Genomic DNA, 18,134 nt, shown 5'->3' on the forward strand with positions numbered 1-18,134 from the left:
AATAATGTGCACAAATTCACATGGAGAGAAGAGGCAAGGAATAAAAAAAAGTCTCATTGACTATGTTATTGTTGATAGTGATGTTTTCTCCCTGGTGCAGGACACCAGGGTGTACAGAGGGTTTAAAATTGGAAGTGATCGCTATTTAGTCTTCAGCAGGATAAAATTGAATTTCATATTGAAAAGAATAACATGTAAGAAAGTCTTAAAGCGAATAAAAGTTCAGCAGCTCTCAGATGTGAACTGTAGACTAAAATACACAAAGATTATTGAAGAAAAAATGAAAGAGTTTGAGAACAGGAATCAAACTTTGGAGATTCAGTGGCAAACCTTGAAGAAAGCTCTGATTGATTCAGCTAGAGAGGCATGTGGTGAAGTTGTCTGCAAGGATAGAAAAATTAGAACTCCATGGTGGACACAGGAAGTTAAAGAGGCAGTGAAGGAAAAGAAGAAAGCATATCAAAAGTTCTTGGCAAATAAGTCAGCTTGTGCTCTTAGAGAATACAGAGACAAATGCAAGAATGCTAAACAGTGTGTAAAACTAGCTAAACAAAAGTCATGGGAGGAGTTTGGCAAGAATATAGAAAATAAATATCAAGAAGGTGGGAAGATATTCTGGAGGTTATTGAAGAAGCTTAGGAATGGAGGAAAGAGTACTGTAAAAGGAGTTAGAGAGGATAAAGGTGACACGAAAACGGGAGAAAAAGATATCCTTGAAGTATGGAGTAATTACTTTGAAAAACTGCTAAATGAAACAAGCAGTGATGACAGCACAGTGGTAAAAAACACTGACCAGGCATGCAGTCAGGAATACATATCCATATTTGAAGTAGAAAAATACATCAAAGGCTTGAAATGTGGAAAGGCGGCAGGAGTAGATGATATTCGACCAGAAATGCTGAAGTATGGTGGTATAAAAGTCTTACAGAGGCTGCACTGCATAGTTCAGAATACCTGGACAAAGGGACGAATTCCCAATGATTGGAGTAGAGCTCTTATAGTACCCATATATAAAAAGGGAAATAAAACTGCATGTGAATATTACAGAGGTATTTCCCTACTGAGTGTTCCTGGCAAAATCTATGCAAGTATTCTTGAGACACGCTTGAGAAGAATTGTGGAAGAAAAGCTGGGTGAAGAACAAGCTGGATTCAGGCCAAATAGAGGCTGTCAGGATCAGATCTTCACTTTACAACAAATAGTGGAGAAAGCATTGAAATGTAACAAAGATCTGACTTTAAGATTTGTCGATTTGGAAAAGGCATATGACAAGGTGCCAAGAGAGAAGCTATTCAATACACTACAGTTATATGGTGTCAATGGGGCATCATATCAAGCAATACTTGGTCTTTATTTGAGTTGTAAGTCAGCAGTTAGAATTGAAGGAAGTACAGGAAGATGGTTTAATGTTAAATCTGGTGTGAGACAAGGATGTCCATTATCCCCTCTGTTATTCATTATCTATATGGATCACATTATGAAGGAAAGTGGTATTAAACATGATATCAAAATTGGAGATGTTAATGTCAGCTCTTTGCTTTATGCAGACGATGTTATACTTCTAAATAAATCCGCTACAAGTCTGCAAGATTCTTGGACTAAATTGAATTACTGTTGTAATAGATATGGTATGAAGGTCAGCAATAAAAAGACAAAGACAATGAAAATAGGCAGAATCATTGAAAATGTCAACTGTGTTGTAAATGGAGAACCTGTGGAACAAGTAAAACGTTTCAGCTACTTAGGCACGTTTTTTACTGAAGATGGTAAATTAAATATGAAAATAGACAACAGAATCAGTAAACTGTTATAGTAGATAAGTCAATTGAATAAATTCATATGGAATAAGAGAGAAATTAGTCGGAACGCTAAATTAGCTGTATACAAGACGGTGTTCAAACCAGTTTTAACTTATGGATCTGAGAGCTGGGTCAGAAGTAAAACCCTTGACCAAAGACTAGAGACCGCAGATATGAGAGTCTTGAGAAAGATTAGAGGCATGAACAGATGGCATCAATGGCAATATCATATTAAAAATGAGGATATTCGGAAAGAACTTGACATTGTCAGCATCCTGGAATGCATTAGCAGAGCTAATCTCAGGTGGTATGGTCATTTAAACAGATGGGCGAGGTAAGATTGGCAAAACAAGTGTTCTCTGCCAGGTTGGTAGGAAAACGACCCAGAGGAAGATCAAGATATAGCTGGTTTGATAGGGGACAAAGTGCCTTAGACGATAGAAATATAAGATCTGATAATGTTGGAGTCTTGACAAGTAACAGACTGATTTGGAGAAAAATTGTAGATAGGAAGTTGGTAATGATGTAATTTTTTTGATGTAGTACTATCATATCCTGTACACTCCTTGAGGTTACATGGCAGGAATTTGATGATGATGATGAGATTATTCAAGTAAAGAACTTTTGAAAATTAATCATTATTGGGAAAGACTAGGGGAGAAGACTTTTTTTAGGCATTTGATGAATTTGTGAAACAACACAAACTTCTGCTTTTTAAACTTGTGTTTATTACTTCTGATGGTGCTCCTGCAATGACAGGTAATAAATCAGGCTTCATTTCATTATGTAAAAACGATGACAAATATCCAGATTTTTTAACGTATGCACCACTGTATATTCACCAACAAGTGCTGTGTAGTAAAATATTAAACACAAAAGATGTTTTGGATAGTACATTTAAAATTATAAATTCTGTTCGAGGAAAATTCTTGCAATGGCGGTTATTTATATTACAGGCAGACGATGATAGGGAACTTCTGTTGTATAATAATAATGTTCGCTGGCTCAGCAGAAGTCAATTTTTAGAAAGATTTCTTGTATTAATTAATGATATAAAAATTTTTTTGATGAAAAAGGAGATATTTATCCAGAATTGAGTGATAAAAGATGGTTGTTACACTTATAATTTTTAGTAGATTTTTGTGCAAAATTATGCAATTTAAATTTAGAGTTACAAGGTAGAGATAAAAATTTAATTGACATGTTGAGTTCAATAAAACCTTTCCAACAATACTTACTTTTATTAAAGAAAAATATGACTGTGAATTTAGACATATGCCCTATTTATTAAAATTTTTTGAACAAAATTAAGAAATGCTTCGCTATGATTTAAAAGAATTTATTTGTGAAATAGAATTAGTTGAGGAAGAAATAAATTCAAGATTTAAAGATTTTAATAAAACTGAAATGATTGTATCTTTTATCAATAATCCATTTCAAGAAAACTTGAACATCACAGAAATTTCAAATAAAATTAGTGGGCTGTTTGATATAAACCAAGCTGAAGTAGAACTTGAGATAATAAACATTCAGAATAGTTTACATTTAAAATCAATAAACAATGAAGTCATTTGGAAGTATGCACATGAAAAATTCCCAATATTAACTGATATTGCCCAAAAAATTCTATCATGTTTCGGATCTACATATTTGTTAGAATCTGCTTTTTCAAATATGACCGTCATAAAAAATCAATTAAGAAACCAAATTACAAATGATCATTTGGATGATTGTCTGTGATTGGCCACTTCTTCATATCAGTATGAAAAAATATGAGTATGAAAATATTGCAAGGTCCAAACAATGCCAAATTTCACATTAACCTTTTTTTTTTTTTTTTAAATCAACCAACATTTCCTGTAACTTGTGAGTTTGTAATCAATCTGTTGTTTTTTCTAACTTTGGTTTTCCAAGATAGAGAAATAAATATTTTATTCTAATATATATATATATATATATATATATATATATATATATATATATATATATTTTTTTTTTTTTTTTGTTGTTGTATTAAAATAATTAAAAGTGATAAATAAATTTTTAAATACACAAAGTTTTTAATTTTCTGTATTTTTTTTTTTAGTTGCTTATGTTTAGTTGTTTATTTGTGCATAATCAGATATCTGGTTGAGGGAACGTGATCTATATAAGAGAATAGATTGCCGAATAACTTATATATAAGAGAGTAGATAGCCGAATAACTTTTTATAGAAAAGTAGCTCGCGTAGTAAAAAAGGTTGAACACCACTGGTTTATAGTAATTATATACAGGAGTTTTTCACTTTAACACAGTTTATTTTTAAAACGAAATAACAATCTGCAGTATCAGATAGTTGAATCTATTATACTCTATTATATCGCTGAGTAATGAGCATAGCTGTGGATTCAAATCCCACTCTGGGCATAGATGTTTGCGATTTTCTTTAGGTAGGAGATGAATTTCATCACCTGGTGTGAGACCATTACACTCACTAATTGGAGGTTTGAAGTGGCCTGATATTCCATATTTTATCACTAGAGCAGGGTTTCTGGATTGTTCAAAAAGAAATAAAAATCCAAAAACAAATTACTAAAAAAAAAAAAAAAAAAATCCTTAGCACACCAACAGTATTAACATACTAGGTTTGCAATCTTTTATGGGTGGGAGTCACTAAAAAAAAAAATCAAATATTATGTTATAATCTACTATTACTATAAGAAAGTTTCACTTTATAACCATCCAATTTAATCTAGGTTCATTCTCATCTTAACAAGTAAGCACATATAAAGAATCTTTATATGCACTTTTTCAATTAAAGGTGCATTAGCCAGTCTCATGTGAAGGTAGCAGGGATTTTTCTCCCAGAAACTCTGGTTTTCATCACACATACAGGCAAATCAGCCATGAGAACACATGCTTACTGACAAAAATACTGTTCTTGTTGTTGATGGGCAGTAGATGGTGTTGATGGTAGTAGTTCTGTTGTGTGTAGATGAAGAATTGAGTAGTGGGAGAGATGAACACATTGTGGAATTGAGTGGAGTGCCCTCCTGCAGCTAGCTTGGTTGGCTGAGTGGTAAGCGTACCCTCTCTTCAACCAACAGGTCACGGATTCAAATCTTGCTGTGGGCATGGATGCTTGTGATTGTCTTATGTTGTGTACTGCTATAATCTTTGATATAGCACAGTATGACCTTTGCTCTCATTGTGGCACTTTTCAATTATGACCAATGCCCACTTATATGATGCCACATTCGCTCATATGATGGTTTTAGTGACATGACATTGCTGTAAATCAACTGATGCCCAGTATTCATAGTTTGTTAAAATATCATTGCTTGCTCCATCACTATGTTTTATTGTTTCTCTCTGAATTATAAACTGTTTATTATTATTATTATTATTATTTGAAACCTCCAGGGATTCAAGGACTCATCAAGGGAGGCTATAAATTACCCAAACAGCTGTCATACCTTCCCTTAAATTTGTTCACACTAAATGCACTCACTACTCCAAAAGGCAAACTATTCCACTCACTCACTCACTACTCTCTGGAGGAAAAACTTAGCTGTTATCTCTTTCTTGACTGCAAATAAATTTAACTTCCATTGATCCCCTCCCCCCTACAGGGAGAGAACATAGTAGAACAGTCATGAGAACATGAGAGAACAGTCATATTCGTTTGCCCAAATTTCCAGCCTATTCAAATCATTTTGAGTGCTGAATATCAGTAGCATGCCTGATTGCCCTGCCTATCTTGACATCATCAGCAAACAATGCACATCTCATGATAGACCCTGCCTGATGTCATTAACACTGAAATAGGCAGCAGGCTAAACTTGCCTCATGCTACTGTTGTTACAGTTGTTTAAAACAAAGATAAAGTTCTTAGTGAAGTGAAAAGTGGTATACTAGTTAATACTACAATTATTCATAAATGTGACAATCTTATTGCCAAAATGGGAAACCTTATTTTAATGGTGTCGATTGGCTTGTTCCTTTAAGCCAAGATATTCAGAATAATTTTTTCATTTGAAAAAAATATTTTAAATATTTTGTTTGCTTATCTGATGTAAATAAATGTTTTTTTTAAGACATTTATGCACATATATGATCTTAAAAATGTTATTAAACCATTACATGCATGAAATAGAAAGAGTAGTGATTTTCTGTATGACAGTGATCTTGAATCTAACATGTCATATGATCAGGGGTATGCCTGTACTGTAAAACATTGATTATCTGGGGTTCAGTTATCCATGAAGTCAGATTAACTATCTTCTATGGTACATACAAATTTCTTCAGAAAATAGCGATATCGTCACCATTTATTTTCTGCCAAACCTAACATCACTAGTTCAACCTATGGACCAAGGTGTGATTGAGATCCTGAAACGATTGTATAGGAAAAACTCTGTTGGACTTTAAAATAAAAACTTGACAAAATTGTATTTCTGTTGGACTTTATTATGAAAGAGAAAGATCCCCTTATATTGGAGATCCCGAACAATTAAAGATCCTATCTATAACATTTCTACAGCCTGGACAGAATTTAAAATGAAATATCATTCAATAAAATATTGCTTGATAATTTTGTGCTCACTCAGTCTCCAAAAGCTAGATAGGGTATAAAGGCCTTGCCTGCTCCCTATAAGGGAATAAAAGGCATTAGCTTATTTATTTATTTATTTATAACTTTGTGATTGTGAAAATAATTTGGAAGTGGAAGATCAAATAATACTGTAGAAATCATGCTGAGAGCAGGCTCAAGCATTTCTCTCAACAAGGACAATGATGAGGAACTACAACCAGCTTAAAAGTAAGTTGTAATGAAACCATAACAGCTGCAGAAGCATTGCTTAAATTTGTGGAAAGTCAAGAGGATGTTGATTACATTGAAGTTTTACAAATTCATGGATGTATAAGAAAAATAAAAAAATAATGGCTGTTGAGAGGTGTTGATGCAATGTGATTTCTGCCCAGTGCTCTGAATATCAAAGTGATGAAATTCACTCAAGTGCAAGTAAACTTTTCAGCCAAATTGGCTAGGCCTTTCACACATTTGTATAACTTGAGTCTCAGCTCAGGAATGATTCCATAGGAATGGAAGGAATGTATGATAGTTCCATTGTACAAGGGTGGTGCAAAAACTGATGTGTCTAACTATCAACCTATCAGTATCTCTGGTGTGGTAGTGAAGATTTTAGAGAAGTTCATAAGAACTCGTATATGGAAATGGGTAGACAAACATGCTATACTCTGCAAGGAACAGCATGGGTTTACTAAAGGAATGTCATATTTTAGCAATTTGCTCATATTTTATAACAATGTTACGGCAGCCGAGTTGGATAAAGGGAATGGATACGCTATGATAATGTTGGATTTTTCTAAGGCATTTCATAGGATACCACATGAAAGGTTGCATAAACTGGAGAATATGGGATTGGAATATAATCTCTTAACTTGGATAAGGGATGGTGGTTGACAGACAGATATCAAAAAGCATATTATATTAGCAGGTTATGCTACAAGAAACTGAAGAGGCAAGGGATCTTGCCTCTTCAGTGTATTGGTGGATAGGAATTTAAAGTTCAAAGGTCACATAGCAAATGCAAATACAACTCAGAGGATAATTGTGATGTTGAAGTGAACCGTGACATGTAAGGATATCATTTTGCCTCTTTATGAGACTTTGATAAGACCACACCTAGATTATTGTGCACAGATTTGGTCTCCTGGGTTCCAAGGGGATAAAGAAGCTGTGGAAAGGGTGTAAAGAAGAGTTACTAAGATTATATCTGGATTATGGGATTTAGATTATGAGGACAGATTGTGAGTATGTGTATTGCAGACTCTGGTTAACAGGAGAAAGAGGAGTGATGTGATAGATGTCTATAAACTTTTGAATGGATGTTATAGGATTTCAACTGATGAAATTTTTCGTTATATGGAGGGTGGGAGAGAGAAAATGGGGGCATCCATGAAAGCTAAGTTTGTTCACAGTTCAAGAAAGGGGTAAGAGCCAGGTTTTTCACCTAGAGAGCAGTGAGTGAGAGGAATAATTTGCCCTTGGGGGTAGTAAGTGCATCTAGTGTGAATGAATTTAAGGGAAAGTATGATAGCTGGTTTGGGTGATTTATAGCCTCCCTCGATGAGTCCTTGACTCCCTGGAGGGGTTCTCAGATAATAATAATAATAATGCTACAAAGAAAACTAACAAAAATCATGGACTTTCTATCTAAAGTTCAGTTTTGTATTTAGATACTTCAAGAATATTTATTCTGTTTTTATGTTTTTTTTTTTTATGTATTTAACTCAATAAAACATAATAATTTGGATTAACTATGTTTTTCAATTATATGGGCTCTATATAGTAATCAGCATTTTACTGTATTTATTATTTAGTAGGATCCCACTTATTTTTGTTCTATTTCTCAATAATGCAATTATGTCTGCACAGTATTTTCCTAGTTCCTCTGCAAGTTCAATTTCCTACCTTCAGTTCTTCTCATATTGAATTTGTTGTTGTCTTCTTCTTTTAGATGTTGAGTTGTAGCTGACTTTTCACTGTTTGCCCTTGTTCTCTGAAGAAAATAGCAAGGCCCCTTGCTTAACCTGCTTGTTGTATCATCATGGTTTAAGCCAATAGAGAATACATTTTTTTTTTTTTGGCCATATCCCACCCAGTTCTCTGAGTGTGTGTGTGGGGGGGGGGGATTGAGTGACTTGAAAAACATTTGTGTAGATGCCCCTTACTTAACATGGCAATGCCCCAGCTGGCATGAAATATCTTGTTGTATCATCATGATTTAAGCCAATAGATAATACAGTTTTTTTGGCTATATCCCACCCAGTTCTCTGAGTATGTGTGTGTGTGTGGGGGGGGGGGAATTGAGCGACTTGAAAAACAATTTGTTTTGATGGAAGCCCACGTGCCTGTCTTTCATCTGGCCAGCCCATCCATGTTCGTTCAGTACCCAGTGGATGCTTACTAAAAGATCGCACCATACATGGTTAAGGATTGGACATTAAGTCAGAAGTCCCAATCAGTTCTTTGCCTTAAAGGCAATGTTGAGTTATCCTCCTAATTGTCTGACTTTGATCCTTAAGCGACCCCATGAATAACAGTATATAATATAAATGCTATTTTATATAATGAAAAATGTTAAATTTTTAAATATCATAATTTTTATAAAATAAATCTGTACTAAATATTTAATCATACCTAAGATTATTAAAAATGTACCAGTTTTAATTAGAAATTTTTATTTCTAATGAAAAAAATTTTTTTATTAAACAAAAAAATTTGTTTAATTAAAGCAGTAATTTTTTTACAATCACCAAATTGTTAATATAGTTGAATTACTATATATTTTTGGAAGTCCATTATCTGTTTTTTTTCTTTCCAGAGACTGTAAAATTTTATAAGGTGTTGAATTCTGTTGGTACAGATTTCAGTCTGATGTCCAGAGTGTTTCCAAAGCACAGTCGGCAGTGCTTGAAGGTAAATATGTTTTGTAAATTAATTATCAAACTACAGATTATAAGCAATATTTGCAAATATTTCATTTAAAAGACTACAGAAATATAGATATAATTTAATAACTAAAACTGAGAATCTTTTAGAAATTTTTAACTACATTCACAAGAATAATAATGAGAAAAGCCACATTTTAATAAACCCAAATGTAATTGAAATATTTCTATATGCAGATACATGTGAAAAGAGCTATTCTATCCATGCAGATATTATGATCAGAATCCTCTTAAGAAAGCATTTGTGAAAAGCAGCACCAGAAAAATAATTTTTTTTCTTAATTTGGAGAATGAAAAATAAAGACATTAAATGTAAAGAAAAGATTTTTTTAAACTTTCATCCTTATTTAATATCATTATTTTTATTCTTTTATGTAATCAAATAAAAAAAAATATCTTAGAATTGTGCCTTTCACAAGCAGATGCTGAGATGTTTGTAATACTTATAAGGAGATTTATGATGTAATTTAATGATTTTATTAAGTCCTTGATTTGCCTGTCACTTATTTAGGGAATAAATTTGCAATAATGTGGATTGCTAATGTAACCTAATCTAATCTTTGGCATTCGGTTATGGTAAGAAATATGCGTGTCTTAAAATACAAGAGTATTTGCTCTGTCAATAGACATCTGCAGAAAATATGTTTGCTTTATATAAAAAGATACCGAAGACCAACCACTTCCCCTAGATCTACCTGGGGTATACCAGGTCCTTTGCAGCTGTAAATTATCCTACTTTGGCCAAACAGGCAGGACAGCGAATATCAGGATGTCAAAACACAAGGACTACATCCGGTTTCACCAGTATAGCCACACTGGGCTTGCAGACCATGCTCTAGATACCCGCCACAGGATACATTGGAAGAATGTATCCTGTGGACACGTTGGAAAAATGTCCAAGTAATACACCACAGCAAGTTCAAGTATGAAATATTATTCATAGAATCAGCCTCAGCTCTAAAAAAACGTTCCGAACCTCAACAAATTTGGGTGCATAAGACTGCCCCAAATTTGGGAGATTTACATCATGAGAACATCAGCCCAATGGCAAAGACAACCCAACATTGCCCGCTAGAGGGCACCATTAGGACTTTAGGAACAATAGTAGTTTCTTATCTTCTGCTTCATTTGCTTTTTGTAGTGCCTGCGTGCACTTGCAATATTTGTATGTTCCCATGAAGATGGCAATGTGACATTGCCGAAATATAGGAAGTATTTATTAAATTTTCTTTTAATTAATATTCCAGTATACATACATTGTAAATTCCTTAAATAATTTAATAGTCATATGTTGCCAATGTATAAGCCTTTCTACAAAGATATAAAAAGATAATATAATTTGGTAGATATCTTTGCTGATCCTCCAGTGTTCTGGAATATTTTTCTTCTGTAACCAGTGTTTTTCAACATGTCTTCATATAATTTTGAACTTGCCAAGTTCAAAGTAGATGCAATGAATTCATATATGTATCAGAATATAGGTTAGAACAACCTAAGCAATCTGACAGAAGCATTATCTAAATGCGTGAAATGATCCTCTTTTTTTTTCCCCATCATCATCATCAAATTCCTGCCATGTACCATCAAGGGGTATACAGGATATAATAGTACTACATGAAAAATTTACATCATTAGTAACTTCCTATCTACAATTTTCCTCGAAATCAGTCTGTTACTTGTCAAGACTCCAACATTACCAGATCTTACATTTCTATCGTCTAAGGCACTTTATACTGTATCAATCCACCTATATCTTGGTCTTCCTTTGGGTCTTTTTCCTGCCAACCTGGAAGAGAACACTTGTTTTGCTAATCTTTCCTCGCCCATTCTGTTTAAGTGACCATACCACCTGAGATTAGCTCTGCTAATGCATTCCTGGATGCTGACAATGTCAAGTTCTTTCCTAATATCCTCTTTTTAATATGATATTGCCATTGATGCCATCTTTTCACGCCTCTAATCTTTCTCAGGACTCTTATATCTGTGGTCTCTAATCTTTGGTCAAGTGTTTTACTTCTGAGCCAGCTCTCAGATCCATAAGTTAAAACTGATTTGAAAACTAATTTCTCTCTTATTCCATATGAATTTATTCAATTGACTTCCTACCATACCAGCTTTGTTGATTCTGTTGTCTATTTCCATATTTAATTTACCATCTTCAGTAAAAATCGTGCCTAAGTAGCTGAAATGTTTTAATTGTTCCACAGGTTCCCTGTTCACAACACAATTGACATTTTCAACAATTCTACCTATTTTCATTGTCTTTGTCTTTTTAATGCTGAATTTCATACCATATCTATTACAGCAGTTATTCAATTTAGTAAGAGAATCTTGCAGACTTGAAGCGGATTTATTTAGAAGTATAACATCATCCGCATAAAGCAAAGAGCTGATATTAACATCTCCAATTTTAATATCATGTTTAATACCACTTTCCTTCATAATGTGATCCATATAGATAATGAATAACAGAGGGGATAATGTATATCCTTGTCTCACACCAGATTTAACATTAAACCATCTTCCTGTACTTCCTTCAATTCTAACTGCTGACTTACAACTCAAATAAAGACTAAGTATTGCTTGATATAATGCCCCATTGACACCATATAACGGTAGCGTATTGAATAGCTTCTCTCTTGGCACCTTGTCATATGCCTTTTCCAAATCGACAAAACTTAAATGCAGATCTTTGTTATATTCCCATGCTTTCTCAACTATTTGTCGTAACGTGAAGATCTGATCCTGACAGCCTCTATTTGGCCTGAATCCAGCTTTTCTTCCACAGTTCTTTTCAACCATGTCTCAAGTATACTTGCATAGATCTTGCCAGGAACACTCAGTAGGGAAATACCTCTGTAATTTTCACATTCAGTTTTATTTCCCTTTTTATATATGGGTACTATGAGAGCTCTACTCCAATCATCAGGAATTCGTCCCTCTGTCCAAGCTTTCTGAACTATGCAGTGCAACCACTGAGACTTTTATACCACCATATTTCAGCATTTTTGGTCGAATATCATCTACTCCTGCCGCCGTTCCACATTTCAAGCCTTTGATGTATTTTTCTACTTCAAGTATGGATATGTATTCCTGACTGTATGCTTGTTGAGTGTTTTTTACCACTGTGCTGTCATCACTGCTTGTTTCCTTTAGCAATTTTTCGAAGTAATTACTCCATACTGCAGGGATATCTTTTTCTCTTGTTTTCATGTAACCTTTATCATCTCTAACTCCTTTTACAGCACTCTTTCCTCCATTCCTAAGCTTCTTCAATAACCTCCAGAATATCTTACCACCTTCTTTATATTTATGTTCTATGTTCTTGCCAAAGTCCTTCCATGGCTTTTGTTTAGCTAGTTTTACACAGTGTTTAGCTTTCTTACATTTGTCTCTGTATTCTCTAAGAGCACAAGCTGACTTATTTGCCAGAAACTTTTTGATATGCTTTCTTCTTTTCCTTCACTGCCTCTTTAACTTCCTGTGTCCACCATGGAGTTCTGATTTTTCTATTCTTGCAGACAACCTCACCACATGCCTCTCTGGCTAAATCAATCAAGGTTTTTTTCAAGGCTTGCCACTGAATCTCCAAGGTTTGGTTCCTGTTCACAAATTCTTTCCTTTTTTCTTCAATAATCTTTGTGTATTTTAGTCTACAGTTCACGTCTGAGAGCTGCTCAATTTTTATTCGCTTTAAGACTTTCTTACATGTTATTCTTTTTAATATGAAATTCAGTTTTATCCTGTTCAAGACTAAATAGTGATCGCTTCCAATTTCAAATCCTCTGTACACCCTGGTGTCTGAGTCACCAGAGTGTACAGAGGAGCCAGGGAGAAAACATCACTATCAACAATAACATGGTCAATGAGACTTTTCTTATTCCCTGCCTCTTCTCTCCATGTGAATTTGTGCACATTTTTATGTTGGAACAGGGTGTTAGTAATAACCAGTCCATGTCCTTAGCAGAAATCCAACGGGTTTTTGCCATTATTATTGGCTTTGCTCTTTTCTCCAAATTTTACCAAAATATTTTTGTATGTCTGACAATCATTTCCTACTCTGCTATTTAGATCCCCAACAAGGACCAACTTTTCCTTTTTAATTGTGTCAGCTGCTTTCGCTAAAGCATCGAAAAATTCCTCTACTTCTATTTTAGTAGAACCTTCTGTGGGACCTTAGGCACAAATAAGTCTCATTGTTCAATTCTCCATTCTGATATTTGCTCACATCCCTCTACTTGAAATCGTCTGCCATTCAAGAAGATTAGCCTCATATTTTGTGTTGAATACTATGGCTACTCCTTCTTTTCCTTAATTGTTATTTCCTGAATATAACATTTTGTATTTATTGTTCAAAAAGATCTCACCAGTTTTTGTCTTTTTTGTTTCAGTCACCTCTATTATGTCAATCTGCTATTTATCTAATTCCTCAGCTAGCTCCATTTCTTTGCCATTCAGGCTTCTTATGTTGATAGTACCGATCTTTAACTCTGGTGATGTTGAACAGGGGTGTGCTTTCAGATTTCTTCCGGTAGCTGACTTTTCGCTGTTCGCCCTGGTTCCCTAGCGAAAACAACGGGGTGGCCTTGTTTAACCGGATGACGCCCCAGCCAGCATGAAATTTTGTCATGTTGTACCATCATTTTCTATATTGGTTTAAGCCAATAAGAATACAATTTGGTCAGCTAAATCCCAAATTGCCAGCCCATCCTCGTTTGTTCGGTATCCAGGTAGATACCCAACAGGGTGCACTATGAGAAGGTGAGGACTGGACATTAGGTCAGAAGCCTTGGTCGGTTCTCCTCATTCCTTTAAAGGCTATGTGGAGTTCTCCTCTCATTTATACAGCTTTGACCCTGTCCATGAGACTAAAAATTAAAGTATCTGCTTTGTGTGATTGCAAAAAAGAAAAAAAAAATACTATGTGGTTATACTAAGCATCTGATGAAGGTGAAAAGAAATTGAAAAGAGAGCGAAGTGAGAATGATTTAGCAAAAAAAAAATGCACTCATTGAGAAGTGAATACAGTGTTTCAAAAAGACAAAACATGATCTACGCCCCAGAACCAGTGTCATCATTTATAACAGGATTATATCAAAATCGTGTTATATATTAACTCAAAGTGATATCACTTCAAAACAAAACTTAAAAAACATAAAATTAAACACCGAATTGAAATTAGAGGAATTTCTACACAGAATTGTGGAATAAATATTTTAAAAAAGACAACTGGCAAACGTTTAATGAAAATGAAAAGGAAATAACTAAAGAAGAATTAGAAATCAGCCTGAAAGAAAGATACAAGAAATGGAAAATCACCCGGAGAAGATATGCTAGGTTCAGAACTATATAAATATGCCGGAACAAGATTCAAAGAAAGACTCCTATTATTTTTAAAAATTTATTCAACTGGTCACCTCCCAATAGAATGGAAAAAAGCAATTTAGATTCTTATCTTTAAAAAAGGTAGTGATGATCCTAAAAACTATAGAGATATAAGCATATTAAATTCCTGTTACAAAATATATAGCAGAATTTTAAATAGCAAACTAATAAAATATTCCGAAAACTTTATTTTAGAAGTACAGAATGGATTTAGAAATGGACGATCATGTATAGACTTGGCCTTTTGCCTAAAATTAATAATAGAGAAAAGAAGAGAATACAATTTAGAAACATATATTGCATTTATTGACTTTGAAAAAGCATTTGACAAAGTTAAAAGAAGCATTTTATTTAACATATTAAAAGAAAGACAAATACCAAATAAGGTTAAATCATGAGCTATCATATACGAGAGAGATAAACCAAGGGGTCCGACAGGGATGTCCTCTCTCAGCAACTCTTTTTAATATTTACCTGAATGAAATAATAACAAAATGGAATAAAAATTTCCATCAAGGTATATTAAACTTTCTCCTATTTGCCGACGACCAAATAATAATTACAAATTCTGAAGATTATTTACAGAAAGCAATTTTAGATCTAAATGAGTTAGCTAAAGATTACGGTATGATAGTATCAACAGAAAAATAAAAAACTATTGCCTTTAAAGGACAAGATCCAGCAGGAACTAAGATAGCAATAGATAACAAGATCTTAGAACTGGTGAATTCATTTAACTACCTAGGATGTATGATCACATATGAAAACGAAAAAGATATAAACATAAAAATTGCAAAATATTTAAAAATAACAGGCATAATTAATTCTATATTTAAACCAAACCTAGTACAAAAACAAACCAGACTAAAAGTATACAATACATTAACCCTAAGTCTTATTGTATGGAAGTGAAATCTGGACAATAAAACAAAAAAAAAGACAAATAAAGATTAATAACAGCAGAAATGAAGTTTATGAGAAAAACTGCAAAGTATACTCTATTTGATCACAAAAGAAACAAAGAAATTATGAAAGAATTAAACCAAGAACCAGTAATAGAAAAAATTAAAAGATATAAACATAAATGAATGGAACACGTTCAAAGAATGCAAATAGAAAGATTACCAAAACAAGCCTTAAAGTATAAGCCATTAGGAAAATGAAAACAGGACGTCTTCTTAAACGATTCAACGATGACTTCTAAGGCTGGAACAGGCCATGCTAATCCTAAATCCTTGATATGCGTGATGATATCACTTCAGTCTAAGAAAAACAGTGTATGCTCATTATGTGTATTTTTTTTAATTACATTTGCAAAAAAGCAGTTTTCTGTGCCCATTATTACCCATATGATGAATTATAAATGCATAATTTATAATTATAAGCGATACTTGTGACACTTATGTCTTTGTGTGACTGTTCTCATCATTATGAGAACAGTTACACAAGGAAAAAATGAAACAGTTAAAATTTACAGGTATGCAGATTACTAATATCTTTGAGGAAAAAACATCAGGTCAGTTAAAAATTTGGAATACCTCCAGTAACTTACTTCAGAAGTTGTATAACATGTAAATTCACAGATGTGTGACGAACTTCGATTAGCCTTCTCTTAACAACTCAGTGCAAGTTTGCTGTGATGCAAAAGCAGTGTACCCTTTAGCACTGCATATAGTATTAAGCTGCCTGTAACGTATTCACAGAACCTGAAACCTGTGTTGTCTTATTCATTGCTATTTAATGGATTAAAGATATTTTGGAGCAGTGAATCAAACCCAGAGACGGTTTGGTCTTTGTCTGGTTTCGATTACTTGGTCAAAGTACTGGTAACTGCTTTGAGGATGGAGTAGCACAAGAGTTCATGTTTCACAAAAAAATTCTTTCAAGAGTATATACTGCATTAAATTTTACTTTTTTGCAGAACCATCATATTTTATTCTTTCAGTGTCATAATACATGTGAAAGATAAATATAACTTTGATAAAAATATATTCTTGATTTGCATTTGCCTCTCTTTGTTTGCTTTCTCTCTCTCTCTCTCTCTCTCTGTGTGTATATATATATAAAATCAAAAAAGAAAGTAGTTAAAATTTTTAATAATACTTCAGTTCAATAAATATTCATTTGGACTCAGTTTTTGTACATAATTTGCATCTTGGATTTGTATTTTCAGAATAAGTTCAAACGTGAAGAAAAATATAATAAGGAACTTGTGGATTCTGCATTAAGTAAGTAATGTTTTTTACTTTGTCAATGCATCCATTTTTATTTCAAGGTAATGTGTTGCTTAGGATTAATTGGTTCAGGCAAAAAAAAATACACAGTTTATACTTATATAAGAGCATTTATAACATATATATTTTCTCTGTGGGATAAAACCTTGACCTTGTAGCAGCCCAGAAACCCATTTTTGATAATAATAACTATGGCATTTCATTTAGTGTTGGACTATTGCATTAGCCTGAGATTGTTGCATGACACCACAGTTGGAAAATAATGCTATTTGAGAGTACTGAAACCATTCCTCTCATTTTATCTTCTCACAACTTGTTAGGCTTGATGTTTTGTCATGGCTAAGCAACTTGACTTTGTAGAAGCCTAATTAATACTGTGCTAGAGCATTTAATCTTACATAAGTCTAATCTATGTAGACTTTGCTACATGATCAAAAGATCTTGTGAATTTCGTGATGTTTTTACAATGGATAATTATTCTTTGAGGATTTTAATAAAGATTTGAAGGATATAAAGTTCAAAAGTAATTCTGATATTGACATTTTGCAGTGTATGGGCTGTATATCTGGAGGTCCTCTGATATAAAGTTGTTACATCCTGAATGAAGAACTTTATTAAGGAAACAATTCATTCAGGATTTAACAAGTCAGAAAAATCAGCTGAGAGAAACAACTTGTACTTGAGCAGAAGAAATAAAGTATTAACTGTAAATAGAAATAGAATTACCTCCTTTTAGTAGAATTGTAATGACATGTAAAGAACTTTGAGTATAAATTAGTATTATATGAATGCATCATGTATACAATGAATGGGTAAATTAGATGTGAACAATAGTCCAAAAGTCATGGGTGAGCTTGAGGCATTGGCATTCTCGGAAAGTGACGCACATTCGTTTCCCGGAAGACGCTACTATAGATCTTGCGATGTGTCGAAATTCCTGTGGACGAAGGAAGTAGCGGGCGGGAAAAAGATCGCGGAAAGAAGAGGGTGCTATCGCATCAAGTCACAGGGTGCTAAAAAGAGGGGGAAGTGAAGGGAGAATAAAAAGGGTTTGCACCCCTTTCCCAAGGCTTTTTTTCGCCTATTTTGCTGGATGATGATTCGACTTCTCTCATGGACCGGAAGTTTCTGGTGGCGTTTCTTGCCGATAGTACGATATCGGACGGTGCGCCTTTCCCTTTGATGTCGGAATTTCTG

At 33.7% G+C, this 18,134-nt stretch overlaps 1 protein-coding gene across 1 annotated transcript in view; it reads left to right on the top strand.

Moving 5' to 3' along the window:
* The window catches only part of LOC150104973 (uncharacterized), a 103,679-nt gene that overhangs the window by 57,550 nt on the left and 27,995 nt on the right, over positions 1 to 18,134 (top strand). The window contains exons 7-8 of the mRNA XM_090396083.1: positions 9,192 to 9,286; positions 16,877 to 16,931. Coding sequence (XP_090252209.1) covers positions 9,192 to 9,286; positions 16,877 to 16,931 — 150 coding nt within the window. The remainder of the gene's footprint in view (positions 1 to 9,191; positions 9,287 to 16,876; positions 16,932 to 18,134) is intronic.

Source organism: Typopeltis vanoorti, chromosome 7 (assembly GCF_054136105.1).
Source record: "Typopeltis vanoorti isolate ZY-2024b chromosome 7, IOZ_Tvanoo_1.0, whole genome shotgun sequence".
NCBI lineage: Eukaryota > Metazoa > Arthropoda > Arachnida > Uropygi > Thelyphonidae > Typopeltis > Typopeltis vanoorti.